The sequence below is a fragment of the Podarcis erhardii genome (genome assembly GCF_964252035.2).
Source record: "Podarcis erhardii genome assembly, chromosome: 5".
NCBI classification, from domain to species: Eukaryota; Metazoa; Chordata; class Lepidosauria; order Squamata; family Lacertidae; genus Podarcis; species Podarcis erhardii.
Window position 1 is genome coordinate 73,913,317 of NC_138509.1, and position 21,640 is coordinate 73,934,956.

At 40.5% G+C, this 21,640-nt stretch overlaps 1 protein-coding gene across 5 annotated transcripts in view; it reads left to right on the forward strand.

Moving 5' to 3' along the window:
• Positions 1 to 1,599: 1,599 nt before the first annotated feature.
• U2SURP (U2 snRNP associated SURP domain containing) overlaps positions 1,600 to 21,640 on the forward strand; it is a 36,641-nt gene continuing 16,600 nt past the window's right edge. Inside the window, exons 1-12 of one of the 5 annotated variants that reach the window (XM_081863547.1) lie at positions 1,600 to 1,716; positions 6,081 to 6,128; positions 7,500 to 7,598; positions 9,574 to 9,688; positions 10,095 to 10,237; positions 12,629 to 12,696; positions 14,016 to 14,110; positions 14,193 to 14,228; positions 14,319 to 14,401; positions 15,549 to 15,714; positions 16,556 to 16,767; positions 18,285 to 18,328. In XM_081863547.1, coding sequence (XP_081719673.1) covers positions 1,672 to 1,716; positions 6,081 to 6,128; positions 7,500 to 7,598; positions 9,574 to 9,688; positions 10,095 to 10,237; positions 12,629 to 12,696; positions 14,016 to 14,110; positions 14,193 to 14,228; positions 14,319 to 14,401; positions 15,549 to 15,714; positions 16,556 to 16,767; positions 18,285 to 18,328 — 1,154 coding nt within the window. In that variant the 5' untranslated portion in view covers positions 1,600 to 1,671. Of the gene's footprint in view, positions 1,717 to 6,080; positions 6,129 to 7,499; positions 7,599 to 9,573; positions 9,689 to 10,094; positions 10,238 to 12,628; positions 12,697 to 14,015; positions 14,111 to 14,192; positions 14,229 to 14,318; positions 14,402 to 15,548; positions 15,715 to 16,555; positions 16,768 to 18,284; positions 18,329 to 21,640 lie in introns of those variants that run through there. The other 4 variants (XM_081863548.1, XM_081863549.1, XM_081863550.1 and 1 more) reach the window with 4 other exon arrangements.

Below are 21,640 nucleotides of genomic sequence, written 5' to 3' on the forward strand. Positions count from 1 at the left end.
TAATATTTCTGGGTTGCTTTTCCAGGATGTTGTTGTTGTTTAGTCATTTAGTCGTGTCCAACTCTTTGTGACCCCATGGACCAGAGCACGCCAGGCACCCCTGTCCTCCACCGCCTCCTGCAGCTTGGTCAAACTCATGCTGGTAGCCTTGAGAACACCATCCAACCATCTCGCCCTCTGTTGTCCCCTTCTCCTAGTGCCCTCAATCTTTCCCAACATTAGGATCTTTTCCAGGGAGTCTTCACTTCTCATGAGGTGGCCAAAGTATTGGAGCCTCAGCTTCAGGATCTGCTTTTCCAGGTAGTGCCCATTTAAAGTGGCTTACAACAATGCAGTACATGAAGCACACAAGTAAGAGATAAAACCACCTAGTCTTCTCAAAGATAAAAAAGACCAACAAAACAAAAAGGAAATAGCCACAGTCCACCCAACTTCATTATGCAGGCAGGATAGCGTAGGTGAAGCCAACTTCGGTCCAAAACATTTAGAGCTTTAAACATTAAAAACAGCACTTTAAATTGAGCCTATAAATGCACTGAAGCTTTTCTCCCAACAGGACTCTGGATCAGCTCAAGTTTTCAAACCATCTTCAAGCACATCTGCAGTGTGTATTGCAGTAGTCTAGTCGAATCTCTCCAAATAGTGCTGCAATTCGCATACCAGCCGAAAGCTGGAAAAAGGCACTCCTGGCTACCAAAGCCACGTGGTATTTCCCAGCCAGCTATGAGTTCAGAAGGCCCGCCAAACGACACACGTGGTCTTTCAAGGCGAGTGCCGCCCCATCTAGGACAAGCTGCAAGCCTCCTTCTACAGCTGGGCATCTGGGAACCTACAGGACCTCCGGTTTTCTTAGATTTAATTTGTTTGCTCTCATCCCAGAGTTTAGGATTTCAACAGCACTTCTCTGACTCACATTATCCCTGAAATAAAATCCGCCCGAAAGCTCTGTCCCGTAACGCTATTTATTATACACATTACGACTGGAGCTACTCAGCGCTATAGGAAATGCATATAATTTACTTATGGCCAGGATTCTATATACTGTGTGTGTATATATATATATATATATGTGTGTGTGTGTGTGTGTGTGAGAGAGAGAGAGAGAGAGAGATATAAAATGAATATATCCCTGCATAATGAATACACACACACATATATGTGTGTGTACATATGAATATGTGTGTATATATGTGTATAATGAATATATATATATATATGAATATATATATTCATTATGCATTACTTAATTAGCCGCAATTGGGCTCATGGGTCGGCGGGCTTTGGGCGACTTACTTGAGTGTCCGGATCAGCGTTTCCTGCACATGCCAAGCTGACAAGACGTCAATAGGATTTAAGAAATCTGCATCCCATTCGAAGCAAGCCCTTTCACCGCGCATGCGCGCTAACGCGCCCTCTCTCTCTCTCTCGCCTTATGCCCTGCGGGCGAGGCGGAGCTAGGCTTCCTCCTTTGCCCAACCTTTTTTTTTTTTTAACCTTCCGAAATCTCGCGCTCGGCCATCGGCTCGCCGTGCCTTGCCCTTCCTCCTCGCCGCCGCCGCCGCCGCCGCCGCCGCCGCCGTTCCTTCCGCCTAGAATCCCTCTCTCTTCCAATCCGTGGAGTCGGCGCTCGATTTCCCGCCGCTGAGGCTCGAGCTGGGGAACAGAATCAAGATGGCGGACAAGACGCCAGGCGGTTCGCAGAAGGCCAGTGCGAAGGTGAGGCCGCTCTTGGGGCCGAGTCGGCGGCTCCGCCTGGTCCGAGGGGGGCAGGCGGGCAAGTGCCGGCGGGTGGACGCGGAGGGTTGGCGCGGGGAGCCGGCCTGGAGACGCGCGTGCGGCCGCTGCGGGACGTGGTGCGCAGGCGGGCGAGGAAGCGAGCTCGGGTGGCTTCGCGGCCTAGTCTCTCTCCCGCCTCCCAGCTCAGCCGGTGGCGGTGCGAGGGCGACGGAGAGGGGGGAATTATAGCGGGGAGGAAGCGGAGCGGCCGCGTCGCCGCCGTTTCCTTACACATTTTTTAAAAAAATTCTCCCTTCTCTCCGGGAAAGAGCTGCTTCAGTTTTTTCGTTCTCCCGCTCCTCCGATGCACCGTCTCTTCGGGGTTTCTTCGGAAAAGGCTGCAAAAACGTGGGGTGTATATGGGTCACGATTCCATTCTGCATTGATTATTATTGGGAGTTTATCTCGGTGTGGACTTTTAACCTCCCCTCCCCATTTTTAAGCCCTCGTGTGCCTGGAGAGGGAGGTCTGGTGTTTGTGAGCATCCCCTCCGCCTCCGAGCCGCATAAACATTCAGTTTATGCATCCTGGCGATCATTTTACTTAGGAAATATTGGCATATATTTGCGACGCGGGGCTATTTAAGATAGCTAACAGTGTAGCAGTTTACAGTATTTTGAATGTACTGTCCTGCGTTGTCACGAAGGAGATGCAATACTTAAAAATGACAGAAATGATTAAACTGTAGATCATTGCTAACAAGGCTGCACGATTCTCATGACTGGCTTTTCATTGAATTTACACACCACAAAGTACGTTATGATGTACAAGGCCTTTTGTTACATGGGAAAAAAATAGGGATATAGACTTGAGTGAAATGGCCCTTCCTTATTTGACACGTTAAAGCTGTTCTAGAGCAGTTTATTCCTCCTTATATGAGTTATGTTTCAGAATTTTGTTGACTGATTTTGTTCCCCAAAAGTTTCTTGTTTTTAGGTATAGATTGAAAATACTTCCCTCGATTTTGTGCTGCCACCTTAACTGGGTTTCTGAAATTAAATGATGTTTATTATAAGGGAGGGTACAGAGGTTAACTTATGCATCTTTTAACTTGGGACCAATTAATCATTTTATTTGTGTACTGCCTTTATAAAGCTAAAACCATGCTCAAGGCAGTCTGCAACATATATATTAAAAAAATCACATAATTACAAACATAACAAAACTAAAAGTAGTCATAAACAACAAATTACCGTATTTTTCGCCCTATAGGGCGCACTGGCCCATAGGACACACCTCATTTTGGGGGGGGGGAATGAATAAAAAACAATTATTCCCCCCCCAGCCGTGGGGCTGGGGAAGCCCGAGCTACCCCAGCCCCCAGAACAGGCTGCTATCCGCAAGCCTTGCGAGCCCGGCGGCAACTCCCGCCGGGCTCGCAAGGCTTGCGGACACCTGCGTGAAGCACGGGGCGTCCTCCGGAGGGCGCCCCATGCTCCGCGCTGCAGGCTGCCGCCCGCAAGCCAGTGCGCACCGATGCCTCTCGCTCTCCAGGCTTCAGCGAAAGCCTGCATTTGCCCATAGGACGCACACACATTTCCCCTTCATTTTTGGAGGGGAAAAAGTGTGTCCTATAGGGCGAAAAATACAGTAAACATCAAAAGTACACAACCACATTGAATAATGTGTCTTCAGCTAGTTGTTTCCTTAGTCTTTTTATACATATTTGACATATATTCTTATTCATATATTCATGTAGGTATTTTTGTTTTGCTTGTATTTTTGAGGATTTTGTATGCATTATTGGAGATCAAGAACCATCTAAATAATGGTAGCCAGTAGACTCCTCTAGATGTTGAACTCCCATCAGCCTCAGCCAGCTTGGCCAGTAGTCGGGATGACAGAAATTGTAGTCCAACAATGTATTAACTTGAGGGGACCACATTGGCTATCCTTGTTCTAAATCAAGTAATAAAATAATCAGCAGCACTGGGAAATTGTGGTGTTGTGGCTCCACTTTTTAAAAAAAAACTTATAAAGCACCTACTGGTATATTTTTTCCAGATGCTGTACAAATATTTAAGAAAGAAATTGTCCATACCTACTCTCTTACAGTTTAACAGACATGATACAAAAAAAAGAAAAGGAACAGAAAGCAAAGCAAATTCAGGCACTAGTTTTTTAAGGTTTAATGAGCAAGTGGAATGGCCTTCTGAGAGGAGTGTTGCCAGCTCTGCTCAAAGCTCTTATTACATTTGCAGGTTAAAAGTTTAATATATAAAAAAAGGACTTGGTTTAGTAGGATGCAGGTAGTCAATGTTGTGTCCTTCAGGTGCTGCTGGGCTACAATTCTAATCAACCCTGACTGTTGGTCATAATGACTGGGGCAGAGGGAAACTGTACTTCCAACATCTGAACCAGGTTGGCTACCCCCACGCTACAATTTGGTAGTGGTAGTGAGAATGAGAATCACCAGTGACTTCATAAAACAATCATTTATGAAGCAGGGATTATTATGTCTAAACTGACCAAATTTTGCACATCATCCACCTTCTTTCAAGCGATTTTAGTTGATGTACTTTCTATGGGAAAGCAAGTTTTCCTAAAATATTGGGGTAATTTGAAGAAATATAGAGCAGCAGTGATTTAAGCAGACTGCACAGTGCGGAACTGAGTAAAGTAAAGCTTATTCACCCCAATTCAATAACTGTGAAGCTGAAACCCAAGTTTTTTTTGGTTAACTCTCTTTTCTCCCCACCCTGTAACCTACCCTGCCACATCATCTGGCAAACTGCCTTTGAAACTGAACAGTTTCAAAAGTACTGTGTGTGGTACAGGATAGGGCTCAGCTATTTCAAGAGTGGAGAGGATAATGAATTTCACTTACCTAATGCAAGCCCCTTGTGAGTGTTTGAGCAGCTTTCGGAATCTCAACCATTGCCTGGAATACAGTCTTCAACTGGATTATTTCTGTAGAAAACACTGGCAAGCTTCCCCCCCCCAAAAAAAGTTTTATCTATCCAATTATTACTTGTACAGTAAAGGAAATGCAATATTCTTGCCTTTATTTTAAGAGGGAAAGGCTTCCACTTGCATCGTATGCAGATGCATTGAGAGATTTGTTCTTAAGTCCCACAAAAAAACAAAATTTAGCCCGTAGTAAAATCAGTGAAATTTAGCCTGTTAAAATCAATGAGAAATTGTTACTGATTGCCATTTTAATTGTATGGGAACTGAACAATAGTAATAATGATGCATGGTCTCTGAAACCTGCTTCTTTTCTAGATACTAATAAAATCAATTTTCTACCAGTGCCTGGCTTTCAATAAAGTTGGATAGTTTTTTGTATTAGAAAATAAATTACCAGGTTGTGATTCAGTTTCAGTTATTACTTTATTTCCAGTGTTCACATATTTATTGAATAAGGAAGTTAGACTGAGGTTCGCAAATGGTTTTCTTCATAACATGGCAGAATAGACTTGTTTAGCGAATTTGAGGCAAGGATCCAATGAACCATAAAACTCGTTCTGTCTCAAATAGCAGGTACCTTAATAAACAGTATAGAGTTCAGTTGATCAAAACGAATAGACTAAAATTTAACCTAGGCAGGTGTTTGGATCATAACTTTATTGCTTTGTTTTGTTGCTTTTTGACCTTTGTGAATTAATTTAGTTTTTAAATACTAATTTGAGAGAAACCACATAATTTCATTGCATAATTTAATTGACTCCTTTCAAATCCGTATTCAAAAGCTAAATCAATCACGAAGGTCAAAAACAAACAAACAAAGCAATAAAGTTACCAATTAAATTCTGCAATGAAATTATGTGGTTTCTTTTCAGGGTCTGAATAGCAGATTGGATTTTGGTCAATGAAAATAGGAAGAATATAAAATTTTACTAAAATGTTGTGTCCTTTATAGCAAGTGGATTATGTATGAGGTAGATAAAAGAATTTCCGGATCAGCAGCTGGAAATGAAGATAGTCACATTGGACTACCTGGAGTAGACAACTTCAGGATTATTGCTGAAAAGCCTTACAAAATGAAGGAAAGTGTTATATCAAAGATCCTAGATGGTGACCACTTTGTGCAATTAAAAATAAGCCAGATTATTTTGAAGAATATTGCCCCTCCTTTTAAAAGTATATTGTCCTTTGCTTATAGAACTTGAGCTCATTTTAGAATCCCTGCAGTAGAGAGATGGCTGTGTTTTTCACAGTTCTTTTCAGAATGGTCAAACCTGAGTTTTGAGTTGATGGTGAAGGCAGTTCAAAAGAAATTTGATTTTTTTATGGTTGTAAAATGTGTTGACAACCAATTAAATGCCTCTAGAATGTAATTCTTGTATATCCTTCATTTTTAGGCCAGGGTGCCGGACACAACACGTGTTACTGGATCTCCGGAGAATCATGTAAGTCTCAAGGTGGATGAGCAAAAATCTTAACAAAACTGTTCCTGTTGTCCTCACCAATTGATATGTATGAGCTGTTGTCTCTTTAAAAATGTTTAGTGTTACTTTGGTTCATTCCCTTCCCAAAGTGGGATTTTTGCCAGCTGTACTACATGTTGGATACAGTACAATAGTTCATTTTCTTTTATATCATTGTATACTGTTGGTGTGAATGAGTTTTAATGTAGTTGAGCATTTCAAGAAGTGTTCTGTAAAATGTATTTTAAAGACCATGCTCATTGATATAGATCCTGCTTTGAGATACGGATCTTCTCAAAAGCACAAAGTGCTTTATTGTTGTTGTTGTTGTTAATTAAATTTGTGTGCCACCCTACATCCGATCTCTTAATATAAACTTAAATTCACCTAATCTTTGAACCCTTTCCCCATCCCTTCTATAGCCTATGATTTTTCTACTGTTCTGCCTCCCAGATCACCATGTCTTGTTCCCTTGTCTCTTCTCTCTTCTCAAACTTCACTTGGCCTGTAAACCCCCAGCCCTTCCCTACCCAATTCTTCTGTCTGTTCTCTCTATATCTTCCTGATATCTGGCTTGTGCCTTTGACTAACAAGTTTCTCTACCTGTAAGAATCCTAGTCTTCAGCACCTCAATGTTGCCTAGCTTGGTTGCTGATTTCCAGTGGTGCAAATTACTTTTCAAACTTTTCATATCCACCCCATCCCAGGAAAATGCAGAGTTTTGGGGCAGTGTCACAGGCACAAGCTCTCTGTCTTCCTGGTGCAAGAGGTGTGCGTCCCCTAAGTCCAGGTTTCCCACCTATAAGATCCTTCCAACTGTAGGAGGACTTCTTATTCTGCCAAAGACCTTGGAGAAGAGAAATGTTTTTGCCTGGTGCCTAAAGATACATAACAAAGGTGCCAAGTGAGCCTCCCTGGGGGGAGCATTCCACAAGTGGGGAGCCACCACCGCACTTTGAATTGTCAGTGAATGCAGTCAGGCCAGGATTGACATTATATGCTCAAAACTCTCTTGCCCCATTGAGCAACCTGGCTGCTGAAGTTTCTGAACTGTCTTCAGAGGCAGCCCCACGTATAATGTGTTGCAGTAATCTAACCCACAGGCTACCAGAGCACAGATGGCAGAAGTTAGGCTATCCCTATCCAGATGGGGACTACATTTCCCGTCTCTCCCGACAGACGTCATCGTACAGGGCAAACAAAACAGTTTCCGTGCCAAAACAGAACCTAAACCCTGACTGAAATGGATCTAGAAATTCATTTTCCTCCCAGAGCACTGCAGGTGTTACTGGATAAATGAATGCATCTAAAATCCCAGTCTTATGATCGAATTAATATTTTTTTCTCTTGCAGCCACTTTTAGAAAGCAAACTTAAAGCATTTAGTATTGGCAAGATGAGTGCTGCCAAGAGAACTTTAAGCAAGAAAGAACAGGAAGAATTGAAGAAGAAGGTAATACTTCAGGATTATTTTATTATTATTTAATCAGATGGATATGTTCTACTTATTGCTGCTACTCACAGATTATTGCTGATAAAACCAGAAGCTTTTATTTGGACAATACTGACTTAGTTTAGTGTTGTTTTCCCGTTGTACTCTTAAAATTGTATCTTGTTAACATTTGCTGCCAAATCTAAATTGTGCACACAGCTGTTTCTCTAAACCAATGGACAGATTTCAGACAGAAAAGTTTAGCCCAGTAAGATGCAAGTTCTAACCAAAAGTAGGTTGGGCTACAGGATCACTCCTTGCATTTTGCATGCAAATTTCTTCTCAACGCAGTTTGGCTATTGTGTGTGGTGTTTATTGTTTTTAATCCTGGTTATAATGAACCTGGGGGGGGGTCCCTTTTTTTTCTAACTCAGTCTTAAAGAAAGTTCAAGAGAAGCAAATTAACTAATTGGGGCTGAGCACCCCAGTATGTCTGCCATCAGGGACAGGCACAGCAGTAGGCTATACCATGCCCTGATTTTCTAGTCTCAGTTCTTTGTAGCCCTTATGTTTCTAATTAATCCCAAATTCTATCTTGAGATTGGAGTCTTCCCTTTGAAAAGGAAGATTGTATCCTTCATACTCATAGTTTTATTTGTAGTCGGTGATGTAGGTTTTACAGAAGGTTTTCCAGTGTCATCACCAATTTGGATCTGACTTAACATGTTTGACTTAGTAACAAGGTGTCCCTTTTTAGTTACCGTATTTTTCGCCCTATAGGACGCACTTTTCCCTCTCAAAAAATGAAGGGGAAATCTGTGTGCGTCCTATGGGGCGAATGCAGGCTTTTGCTGAAGCGTGCTCCACGCTTCAGGAAGCTATCAGCAAGCCTTGGCTGTGGATAGCAGCCTGCTGCCCGGAGCGCGGGGCGCGCTGAAGCAGAGCACCCCGCGCTTCGGGTAGACATCTGCGGCTGGGGGGGGGGATATTTTTTTCCCTTTATTCCCCCCCCCCCAAAAAAACTAGGTGCGTCCTAGGGCCGGTGCATCTTATAGGGCGAAAAAATACATTATGTTTACTATTGTGTCCTGGATGAATCAAAAGTGTTTCCAGTGGCCAAAGGGAGTAGAAGCAAAAATATTTAAATAGTGGAGAAAAAAGTAAGCTCATTTAATGACAATTATTTGTATTGGAATACTTTTAAGACAAAGCATCTCAATAGTGCAGACTTCTTACATGTAAATGGAAAAAATGAAAGCATTGTTAAATGACAATTCCTAACGACTGCCACCTGAAAAGAGTTAATTGCAACTTTGAAGCTATCCAATCTGGCCAGTATTATATTACAGTGGTGCCCCGCAAGACGAATGCCTCGCAAGACGGAAAACTCGCTAGACGAAAGAGTTTTCCGTTTTGGAGGTGCTTCGCAAAACGAATTTCCTATGGGCTTGCTTCGCAAGACGAAAATGTCTTGCAAGTTCCTGCGGGTTTTCCCCCTCCCCCCCCTTTTTCTAAGCCGCTAAAAGTCGCTAAACCGCTAATAGCGCTAATCCGCTAAGCCGTCAATGGGCTTGCTTCGCAAGACGAAAAAACCGCTAGACGAAGAGACACGTGGAACGGATTCTTTTCGTCTTGCGAGGCACCACTGTATGTATTCTATTTTGCTAAAGAATTTTCCCTTCTCTCAAAGTCTGCTCATGAATGCTGAGATACCTTGGGCATGGTATGGGATATGTTGTTGGAGGCTGCAAATGGAGGAAGGACTTAATGGAAATCCCCTTCCTTAAACTAAAGGAAGAACAGTTTAGGATCCAAGCCAGTAATGCTAACTTAAATCTATGAGTTTCCTCTTCATGTGGGGATAAAGATAGTAGCAAGAGAATTTGCATCCTACACCTTTGTTGGTCGTTCAGGTTAGCATGGGTACAAAAATGAATATAAACAATATGAAAATCTCTCAGAATTAGTAACTTGCATAACATTTTTGTGGGTGTAGGAGGATGAGAAGGCAGCTGCAGAAATTTATGAAGAATTCCTTGCTGCCTTTGAAGGAAGTGATGGTAATAAAGTGAAGACGTTTGTCAGAGGAGGTATTGTTAATGCATCTAAAGGTAAGATATGCCACTATACTACATAGAATTATTTATCAGGAATATTTTGATTACTTAGGTTTTTTTATCCTACTTAAAATGTTTGGGTTTCAGATTAAGAAATATTTCTGACATGTTCCCTTCTAATGATGAAGTACCATGAAGCACAATAGTTATGCCCCGCCCAAAAGCATGCATCTCATTTTGAGAGCCCAGTGGGGCTTTAGATTTGAGATTTTTGAACAGCAACACCCTGCTTCCCATGTAATCTGGCAGAAGAAAAAAGAAACACCTTTGGAAAGGTGTTCATTTCTCAGTTTGTGATACTGCGGGTTGGGGAATTCTGTTTAAAAGGGGAGAAAGTTAAAAGGCACATTGCTAGTGTGTTCAAATAGAATCTTTCAGTAACTATTAGCCTGTCTTTCAGAAGAACACGAAACTGATGAGAAACGAGGAAAAATCTACAAACCTTCATCAAGATTTGCAGATCAGAAAACCCAGAGCCAGAGCCAGTCATCTTCTTCTAATGAGAGGCCTCCATCCCTTCTAATAATAGAAACCAAAAAGCCAGTAAGTTTAGATTTTGCAGGTTTTTTGTTTCCCTATATCTTGTTTTGAAAATACATTAATTACTATTTTAGTTATTTATGCTTTTCAAGTGAATCTTATAAAGTGATGTAGATGAAAATTATGGAATAAAGCAGAAAAGACAAACAGGAAATTCTTGTAGTGTCAAACCATGTTTTGGTGTTATTTACGAGAAGTTAAAAAGTCAATATTATTATCATTATTTATTGCATTTATTTGCTGTTTACCACATAAAATATCTCAAAGTGACTTACAGTTGTGAAAGCATAAACAGTGCAAAATTTAAAATAACATAAATTCTGGTGGTATTTGATTTAAGAAACATTTCTAGAAGAATGTGTTGTTTTCTAATTATATTAGTTTCAGTAAATAAATTAATAAGGAGGAAAAGGTTGTGAAATCCTAACTGAAGACTAGTGAGTCTTCTCCCCATTTTATCCAAACATAAGGAAAGGCATCTTGTTCGTCACCAGCCAGCACAGGATAGGGCTGTTATTAGAAGCTCAGGGATTATACCATGGCTTTCTGCAGGTCTAGGGGTGGGGTTAAAGTTATTGGTGGCTCTCCTCTTCACCTGAAATACCCCTAGACATAATGCTCTTATATGGCGTTGCAGCTTCTCCGTGTTGAATTGCAGGCCATTTTAGTGTTGATGTGTGATATTGATGAAGTGTGAATAGGTTTTGAGCTTGAATCCTGACAGGATGGAGGTTGCATAGGTGATTTCCTGTGTCCTTGAAACTGAGCAATTCTGTAGCCTGGATGGGGTTGCATCTCCTTGAAGGAGCAGGTTTGCGGTCCAGAGGTACTTCTGGATACAGTTTTGTCACTGGGGGTCCAGGTAGCCTCAGCCCTTTTAGCCATTTATCAGCTATGACTGGTAAGATAGCTATAACTGTTCTGGACAGGAGAAGCTTATTCACAGTAGTTCATGCATTGGTTACTTCAAGACCGGAATACTGCACTGTGCTATATGTAGGGCTACCTTTGTGCTCCCATATGGAAGCTGCAGTTAGTGCAGAATACTATGTATGGTTGCTGACAGAATACCCTTCCAGCATATAACACCTCTGCTCCCAGACCTCCACTGTGGCAGTGTGGTGTAGTGGTTAAGAGCGGTAGACTCGTAATCTGGTGAACTGGGTTCGCATCCCCGCTCCTCCACATCAAATCAAATCAAATCAAATCAAAACTTTATTAGCAAAGCCAACAGGCCACAGCTATACAAGAATTAAAAATAGAAATAAGGATAAAAGGGAGAAAAGAACAAGCAAAAGGAGGTCCGTCAGATGAACAAGTCTGTCACTCAGATGGTGGCCCTCAATTTCATAGCTCTCTCGATGTACCTCGCGACCTTCTCTGTTATCTGACTATCCGTATCAGATAAGAGGAAATACAGTGTGATATCTGGTGAACGGCCGGGGTTGGCGAGAATGAGTGGAGTAATAATCTCATTCCTTAGGTCTTTGTAAAGGGGGCAGGATAGGAGGACGTGGGACATTGTTTCCGTGTTGCCATCTCCACATGGGCAGAGTCGTTTTTCAAATGGAGTCTTTTGGTAGCGACCTTCGAGTACGGCAGAAGGGAGAACATCCCATCTAGCCAATGTAAAGGCACGTCTGTATTTTGGGATGGTTAATTTAAACAAATATGAAGCTGGAGAATCAAAATGAGAAGGGGGAAAGTAGGTATACCATGGGCACAGTTTCTTTAAGATAGTCAGGTTGTTTTGCCGTTCAATGTCTTTCAGGCGCTGGCCTATTAAGACTCTTTGCTTTAATGAGGCCCATTGATAGTAGGGACTGTGAATGCAGACCGCATGTAAGAAGTTTTTGATGCACAGTTTTGAACCACTTGCTTTTGTAAGGGTCTTGCATTACTAGAGGCAGTAGACCAGGTGGATTTAGATTAAGACGAAGCCAATAGTTAAATGTTCTTTGCCAGGTCTGAGTTTCTACAGATGGAAGGCAGGCCTCGAGTCGTAATGCTGCGTTTGGAACACAGGAGGGGCCGCTCCTCCACATGCAGCTGCTGGGTGACCTTGGGCCAGTCACACTTCTTTGAAGTCTCTCAGCCCCACTCACCTCACAGAGTGTTTGTTGTGGGGGAGGAAGGGAAAGGAGAATGTTAGCCACTTCGGGTAGTGATAAAGCGGGATATCAAATCCAAACTCCTCCTCCTCTTCTTCTTCTCCACTGGTTTAATCTGGTTTTTAGCTTATTGTTCATTATAATTATTTGTTGAATGTTTTAAACAATTGCTTTTAACTGGTCATTTTTACTGATAATGTTTTATTCTTTCTGTAAACTGCTTTGAGATGTTGATAAAATGGTCATTGTGTGTTCCTGAATATTATTCAACTTGTGTTATTAGCCTTTGAAGAAGGGGGAGAAAGAAAAGAAAAAGAGCAATTTGGAGCTTTTTAAAGAAGAATTAAAACAGTAAGTATTTTCCTTCATGTTGGTTCAGATAATCAGATTTTCAGAATTTGATTTCTGTTAAAACATCAATATAGGACAGATTGGTGATGAATAAATAACCTAAGTCCTGTTAGTATATTGCTTGAATTTTAGATAGTGTCTTCTAATATTAGCAAAAATATTAATGCCCGGGAATTTTTGTAGTCCTGTAATCCCTTCTGTAAAGATTTTTTTAGAATTTGGAAAATTGCACAAAATATAGAAGCAATAGAATATATATGAATTAGGGAAGATAAAACACCATACTGAGTGTTCTGAACTATCCTGGCTCCTCTTATTTTAGCCAAGTAATAAATATGGATCTACATAATTGTTCTGTTTTCTGGTGTTTATATGTGTTTCTCTTACAAATGTAGGCTATTTTCATTTGTTTTAATAAAATAGGAACAAAATGCCAGTGGAGATGTTCTTTACTTGCTATGCCATGCATAGAATCCAGAATACATAATATAACTGGCCTACTGTTAAGTTACATTTTCATTGAGTTTTAAAATACATTTTTTGTGTTAAAAAGTAGCTTAACTACAACTGCTCAGTGCGTCCGGGCTTCAGGGTGCAGGTAGCTCTCCGCAAGCTGTGGGAGCCCGGTGGGAACTCCCGCGGGCTCCCAAGGCTTGCGGACAGCTTCCTGTCCGCACCGACCCCTCTCGCTCTCCAGGCTTCAGCGAAAGCCTGCATTCGCCCCATAGGACGCACACACATTTCCCCTTCATTTTTTGGAGGGGAAAAAGTGTGTCCTATAGGGCGAAAAATACGGTATATTGTAAACTACTACATGAAAACGAAAGTTACGTTTTGAAAGTAAAGACTACAGGGATGGGCCCATGGGAGTTGTAGTCCAGAGCTGTGGAGGACACCTGGTTGAAGAAGGCTGCTCTACATCAATGAGACGAAAGTGTCACCTGTGTAATTTTGAATTGTGCATGCAGTTTTTATTGGGTTGGATCCAGACTCTTGAATTTAGTCCCTATTGAAATCAGAGTTATAACTAATTTCATTGATTGTGGTGGGATTTAAATAAACTTAGTCTTGATCCAGCCCATTGTAGATTTGGAGATACGGGGAAAGTTGCTCTTGTTTGAAGTGGAATTACCTTGGGGCTAAACATGACGACTTGACACAAGGATAATTGAACAGTCATCCTGTGGGACATTTATTTTAAACTATTAAAAATGCTTCAGGCTGTTCTCTGTGTTGAATTTTTTTAAATAAAAAAACCCATTTAACTATAGCCATTAGGATTCCAACCAGTTACCACTTTCATAAAATATCTTCTGTAGAATTCAAGAAGAGCGTGATGAAAGACATAAAACCAAAGGTAGATTAAGTCGTTTTGAGCCGCCTCAGTCGGATTCAGATGGCCAACGCCGTTCCAGTAAGTAGTTATTATAATTTTATTGTAGTTATTTAAGTCTACAAAAGCTGTGGAATTAATAGGCATATTTTGCTTCCCTTAGTGGATACGCCTTCAAGAAGAAACAGATCTTCGGGTGGTAATAAAGTTTCATAACTATTGATTTAAAATCTTTTGTTAATGTAAAACTTACACTTTAGATTACATCCTGTTTTCTTTTTCTTTTTAGTATTGGATGACTATGCTCCAGGTTCACATGATGTAGGAGATCCAAGTACGACAAATTTGTACCTGGGAAACATTAATCCCCAGGTAATGATTGCAGTAATTGATGTTTGGACCAATCCTTCCTGTGTTAACTTTATATATATTCCCACGTCTGCAGTATACAAATATTATTGTACTTATTTAGGATAGCACTTAGGTGTATTAAAACCATTTTTGCTGAACAATCATGAAATGTCAATTCTCATCTTACAGCTAGGGAATTGATAGAATCGCTTTGCATGAAATTATCAGTAGCTGAGTAGAGATTTGAATTTCGGCCTCTGAGTTCCAGCTTTATCTGCTGTACTTGGCCACCATTTATTCGTTTACAGTGGTACCTCGGGTTACAGACGCTTCAGGTTACAGACTCCACTAACTCAAAAATAGTACCTCGGGTTAAGAACAGAACAGAAATCGTGTGGCAGCAGCTGGAGGTCCCATTAGCTAAAGTGGTACCTCAGGTTAAGAACAGTTTCAGGTTAAGAACGGACCTCCAGAACGAATTAAGTTCTTAACCTGAGGTACCACTGTACTTTTTGCAGAAAGCTGTTCCAAAAATGGCTTATATTCTCATGTTTAAATATAGTAGAAAGTATGGTTCAAGCTCTAACAACATGAGTGAAGATGCTTCACAAGAACTTTGTTGTGCACCCTCCTGCTTAAAAAGAAATTGATGGAATGAGATACCAACATTCTAATGCCAAGCATAAAACCCACAGAAAAGAAAAAAAAATATCTGCTTGCCCACTTGCACTTCCCATTATCTTTTTTGTTAGTCTTTCTGCTTTATGGCTAACCTTTCCCCCATTGATTCATTCTCCCCTCCACCTTCCTGCTGTGTCTGGGGAGGAGTGGCCAGTTGTTTCGCCTCACACAGCCTAGGCTTTTGGAAAAACATATATTTGGCAGATTTTTCACCATTCCCATACCTTGGAATTAATTGGAGGATAAGTGGCCACATGCTATGTCAGTGAGCAAGGAAGTAAATCTGTATTGTAAGTTAAAGGTACACCAGATTAGTATGTCTTAGAACTAGTTCCAATCCATGATTTGGTGCTATGACAGTGAGCCTTCAATCTGTGTCTGCCTTCATAACACTTTTACAATGCCTGGTTCCTTAGCTGCTTTCTTCTTGTGTCCAGTTGAAAGGAACTTGTTGAATCACGTTCTGGTTTCTTCCTATTTGCTATAGATGAATGAAGAGATGCTGTGTCAAGAATTTGGACGCTTTGGGCCTCTGGCAAGTGTCAAAATTATGTGGCCAAGAACTGATGAAGAAAGAGCGAGAGAGAGGAATTGTGGATTTGTTGCTTTCATGAATAGGAGAGATGCTGAACGTGCGCTAAAGAACTTAAACGGTAAAGAGAGGGTTTCAAAAAAACTTTTGAAATATGACATTTGAGGAAAAGTATTAGGAGAAGCAATGTACTTTTTAGTGGAAATTAACTGAGGGTAGAGTTATATTTTCTCTTTCAGTTGTGCTCCCCATTTTTCCCCCATTGTGGGGTGCTCTAAATTTTAGAAGAACCCTTCTGAGCCAACTCAAGCGGAACTAAGACAAAAAAGAGACATCTTTGCTTTCATTAATCATTCCCTCGTGGGGCACAAATTAATAAAAGGCAAAGGCTAGGAGGTAGCATTGGAATTTCTTTCAAGATTCCAGAGTGAAAGAATCCAGGAAAGGGGGAGAAAACCTCCCCACTTTTGTACACCCTATGCAAGTATTGGGCACTTCACAAAAATAAGTTGTGTTCCTATCAAAAAGGACTTGCAATCTGAAAGATTGCCTGAGTTGTCTTCCAGTGTAGAAGATTGTGTAGGCAGTTTGTAAAAGTTGAAGGCGCGCGAGTGAGTATTCCGCTACTTGAACTAGAACTCCTTTATATGTAATAAAGTTTTACTATGCTTGCTGGTCTTTAGGGTCGGCAATGCTTAGTTGCTATAGACGTAGTATGTCCAGCCAGATTCTTACTCTTGTTCTTCTTAAGGCATGGAAGCATACATTTCTCCTAAATAAAACAGAGTGCAGGACTTAGCGGAGAGGGGAGAATTCATATTCTGGCAGCAGCAGGCAGCATTATTCTTTGATATGTGACACAATAAGTGAGCTTTTATGTGGACACCACTTGTTTTCATTGAAATACTGCTATTTCTTTCAACTTGCATATTTCTAAACCAATGCAATCTTTCATTTGGCAGGCAAGATGATCATGTCTTTTGAAATGAAACTAGGCTGGGGCAAAGCTGTTCCTATTCCTCCACATCCTATATATATTCCCCCCTCCATGATGGAGCATACTCTCCCGCCACCTCCTTCAGGCCTGCCATTTAATGCTCAGCCCAGAGAGAGGTTGAAGAACCCAAATGCTCCAATGTTGCCGCCGCCAAAAAACAAGGAGGATTTTGAGAAGGTAAAAAGTTAACCAGGGCCATACCTCAACTTTATAAATGCTAAATCTATGGTAGTCTTTAATATTGTCTTTATAGAATTGCACTGTCCAGGTCTTAGCTAAAACTGAGTTGTTCCCTGCCTTAGCTTAAGAAGCCTCATTTCAGAGGCATTGCCTTGGTATATTTATGCCACAGAATTGGGCCTTGTTTTTCATTGCACTTTAAAATCTGGCCGTCTTGGGGGTTTTCCCCCCCTCCATGCTCCCTGGTTTTTTCCCCTCTTATGTCCCCCTTTTTGTTAGCTGCCAGATTTGCATTATCTAAATTATTTCATTTTAAAAGGCTAAATTTTAAATCCAGGCAGATAAATTAACACTAAAATGAGCTCACAATTAAGTTTTTTTTTAATGAAGAAAATTATTTCAGACATTGATTCAGTAGCTGAAGAGGGCAGGATATTTAAAAGGATATTAGTCTTTAGGACATGGTAAGTATATCTTAAAACCAAGTTTAAGGTCACAATGATATAATAAGTTGTAAAGTTCTTTAGAGTTGGAAGGGTTGGGAACTAGAGGCCAGTGCAAATGTAACACTCTTGTTTGAATTGAGAGCTGCCTGTAAAGTTGTGTGCCCCATCACTTTCTGAAGTGTAAATTGGCCATTGTTGACCTTAACCATGGCTAACAGTTGTGTTGGCAGTGTTGCTGGCTGTGAGTAAGGCTACCCAGGGATCACTCACCCAAGCAGGATCTGAAATCAAAGGTCAAAGCTTGGATTCTCATCCTGGTTAAGTGAGAGTCCTGATTAGCCTTAACTGTAGTCAGTATTACTGCAGATGTAATGATTAACTGTGGTTAAAGCCAATGGTGCAGATTGGAGAAATCAGGCTTCAGAAAGGAGGGGATGGAAAGGAGCACATAGTCTCACAGCCTGATTACTTAACCATGCTTAAGTAAATCATAAGCTATAGTTTGTGCAGGACCCAAGTAGCAAATGGAAGGGAAAGAAGATTTCTTTTTTTCTTTTTGCATTGGTCTTTCATCTAGCAAGCCCCTTCATATGCATGCAGTGGACTTGCCAGGGCACAGTAAGGTTTTGATTTTTCCACTGTCTTTAAAGCCTTTCCCCTATTCTGTACTAGGAAACTGTTTCCAAAATGCAAGAGGCCTTTGGAAATGGCTACTGATGCAGGAGAGGGGAATTGCTGTTAGGAAAAAGAAAAGCCCTTCTGTGTGCATGGATCCTGCCTGCTCCTCTAGATTGCTGCCATTGCCAGTATAGTACCTATTCAGTTCATTGATGTGCATTCTCTCAGGAATGTTCTAGTGCTTTGAAATTAGTGAACCTTCAGTGGTTCGCTGCACACAGCCATTTGCTCTTTATGTAAATCCGTAGTGTATAACTTCGCAGCAGTGATTGCCTGCAAAACTTGTGATAGATGTGTAGTATTTTCAATGCATATGTATTTTTTTGCTTGTTACTTGTTAACAATACTCACATATTCTATGTTTATTATCTGATGTGACTTCATATACAGACTCTGTCGCAAGCCATAGTCAAAGTGGTTATCCCAACAGAAAGGTACATTTTTTTCTTTATTATTACTGATCTAAATATAGCAAATATCCCCTTTTGGAATTTTACAGAAAAAGTGTCATGTTGAGGAAAGTTTTAGGCTTGACTGAGCAATGGTTATACCACCCAGGTTGGCAGTGTGAATGTTGGGATCTATATTAAAATTGAGGTTTCATTTATTTTAACTAGTATTTCAGTTCAGAATAATAATTTAAACGGATTAAATATGGGATTATTTTTGCAGGTGAATGAAGACTTCTGTATATCAGTAAAATTCTGAGTGGTATATAGATTTGCCGAATGACTGATAGCTTAATGGGGTATAGCAGTATAGTCTTTCTTATCCAGATAGCCTGAGAGTATCCCATAAACATTTACTCAGCTAACCTGTGACCCTTTAGATGTTGCTGGATTATGAACACCCCATCAGCCCTAGCCACCATGGCAAGGGTAAGGAATTATGTCAGTTGTCCAACAACATCTGCAGAGCTGCAAGTTAGGCACTCTTGTTTAAATACACAGATAACCAGAAAGATATAAATGCTACTTACATTATCAGAAGGTTTAATGGAGGATATAAAATTGGGATCGTTAGAAGAATTTGGTTACTAAAGTTAGGATAACCATATGTTCTTTTCTGTAATGTTTCCTTAAAGGCTGTTTTGTTGCACTTGCCCCAATTACGTTTTGTTTCCCCGAGTTAGGAGTGTCTAAACATGGAAGATAGCCACATGGCCCAGAGATTTGACACCAAGGGTGCAACTCATGATTAGTGCAGTGTAAGTGCTAGGCATACCCTTGCTCAGCCAAGCATAAAATCATTCTCAAACATTGTAACACAAACACTTGCTTTAAAAAAAGAAAAGAAAAAGGAACACCAAAGAATTCAAATTCTCTTTGACATTGGCCTTGGTGAGCAACACCAGCTGAACTGTCTGCGGCAGCGGGGGACCAGGAAAACATCATGGGATGGATTGGGAAAGTATACAGTTTTTGACCAGACACTGGTACGATCGGCTCCAATTAATGTGGTTTTATTATAACTGAAAAGACTTTTTTGTTGGCCAACTTAATGTTTGAAATTTTTAAACTATCATCCTTTCATGCTACACTGTTTTTTGTCATGAACATTCTCAGTACTTTTGTAGCAAGGCTGTAAGTTTTTGAGAGAGCAGTGAAGACATCTTTTCCATACATAAAACACACCGTATTAACGTAGAGGAGTTGCAGCTTCTGGAGTTGAAGAGTACTAGTGCAATGGGGGATAGTTGAGATGGGCCAATAGAACGTGGTTGCAAACATTTAGATAGATTTTTGTTGGCTAGCGTTTAAATTAATATCTTTTAGAAAAAGCAGTGCTCCAATTTTGCTCACTGCAACATTTCAGTCTGTGCCATAGAAACTGTTCCTATGTACATCTATAACTGTATTTGAAAGTATTAATATGAAGCATTTTGAGCCTCCTACTAGAAATTCTATTGACATAATTTTGGTGAAACAGTTAATGAACATCTCCAGTATATGCTTTGATGTACTGAGACCGCAACATTTCTAGTAAATTAGTTTTATCTGTGATGCTGTTCAGCGACCAAAATGCAAGAGCATCAGCTTTGAACAGTAAGAAGTGGTAAGATTGTAGCTCATCTTTAACGACTTTGCCATCCTGTCCTGTTGTTGCTCCTGAGTGTGATGCAAAGTTTTCAGAGATTGGATGCTTCAGTCCTCTTATTCCTTGAAAAAGGGTTTGGTTTAACTTTTTAAAAACTTAATTTGGAGCATAAGAGGCTGATATGCAGAATCAACTTTATGGGGAGGGGGCATAATACTTTCAAATGTATCAAAGGAATGCAAAGAAGGGCAGGTTTGTGCTAGAGGAGAAATGGCTTATGATCAGGGCTTATTGTGAAGCCTAGGCACCTCAGTTAATAGCTTTTTATAACTTGTGTGCCACTACTGAATATGCCCAATTACTTGCAAGTAATGTGATCCCAAAGGCTCTTAAAGGTCAAAACCAAAAATGACTTCCCAGTATTGGTATTTTCAAATACAGTTTGTGCATACTCATATATTTTTTTTTCACTTGAGACTTACAGAAAACTGCAGTGAGTAAAATGATTACTAAGTTATTTGGAATGTGTGTTGAGCAGCGGTTCTTGGATGATCATAGAAAGTTTTTAGGATAAGACTTCTAGACTGCTTCTAGTAGTTAACAGCATGTTTTAATTGTAGTAAGAATAGTCCTAATATTCATAAAGGTAGGAACAGATTTCTCTTTTTAAGTTGCCAAACAGATGTGCATTACCTGTGAGTGATTAAGATTGGACAAAGTCCTAACGTGCAATGATATGCACATTGAAGATCTATGAAAAGCATTAAGCAGAGTATGACACTTAGGAATAATTGTAGTTTTAAAATATTGAGACATGCATCTCGTTTAGTAGTCACAAACACCTTTTGAATGTGGCAGGAAGCCAATACTGCTTTGATTTAATGCAAATAGCATCTGTAGTAGGATGAAATTGGGGCTGCTGGGGGGGGAATGTACTGTTTTTATTCTAATACCTATTACATATTGTGATATCTGTCTTGGTATACAACTGAGCAACCCAGGGAAGCCCTTTTCATGTGCAAATGAGCATGCATGCACCATGGGTTTTTCATTGATTTGATTGGTTTCTTTTTAAACTCTGGAAAGCTTAAACTGCAGTTTATAGTGCAGCACAAACTACTGCTGTTCAGAAAAATACTTCTTTTTTTAAAACAATACCCTGCCCCATTGTGTATGGATCCCTTTGCTCTTCTCTGGATTGTGGTCAAAGGCTTGTATCTGAAGATAAGTTAATTTAATGGAGTTTGATGGAAGAAAAGTTTTCAACTTTCTTCTACTGCAGCCACCTGTACCCCATGAAAAGCCTCTCTGGAGGGTTGGGGTGGGGGAGCTCCTCAGCAGTTTTGGATGTGGCCAAAGCTGGCCAGCTCAGTTTGGGCTGATTTCCCCCGCCTCCTGTTTTGGCTAACTTCCCACCCCATCCCTCATTTTGGAGGAGGGCCCCTGGCTCTGCAGTCAAGCATTTGTGGAAGCGCAGGTGGTTACAGGCAGACGAAGGGACAAGAAACTTTCTTCCCTTGACCTGTCTTAACTTAGGATGTAAGCAAATCGGATATATTCCAAAATTAAAAACTTTTCTTACTATACTGTAGTAGTTGATTTTTACATTTTTTTATGAGTTGACTTAAATCCTTGAGTGAAATTTGAAATGCCTAATGATTGAAAATCTTTAAATTATTGTTCATGGTAGAGAAGCGTTTAGAACTTGT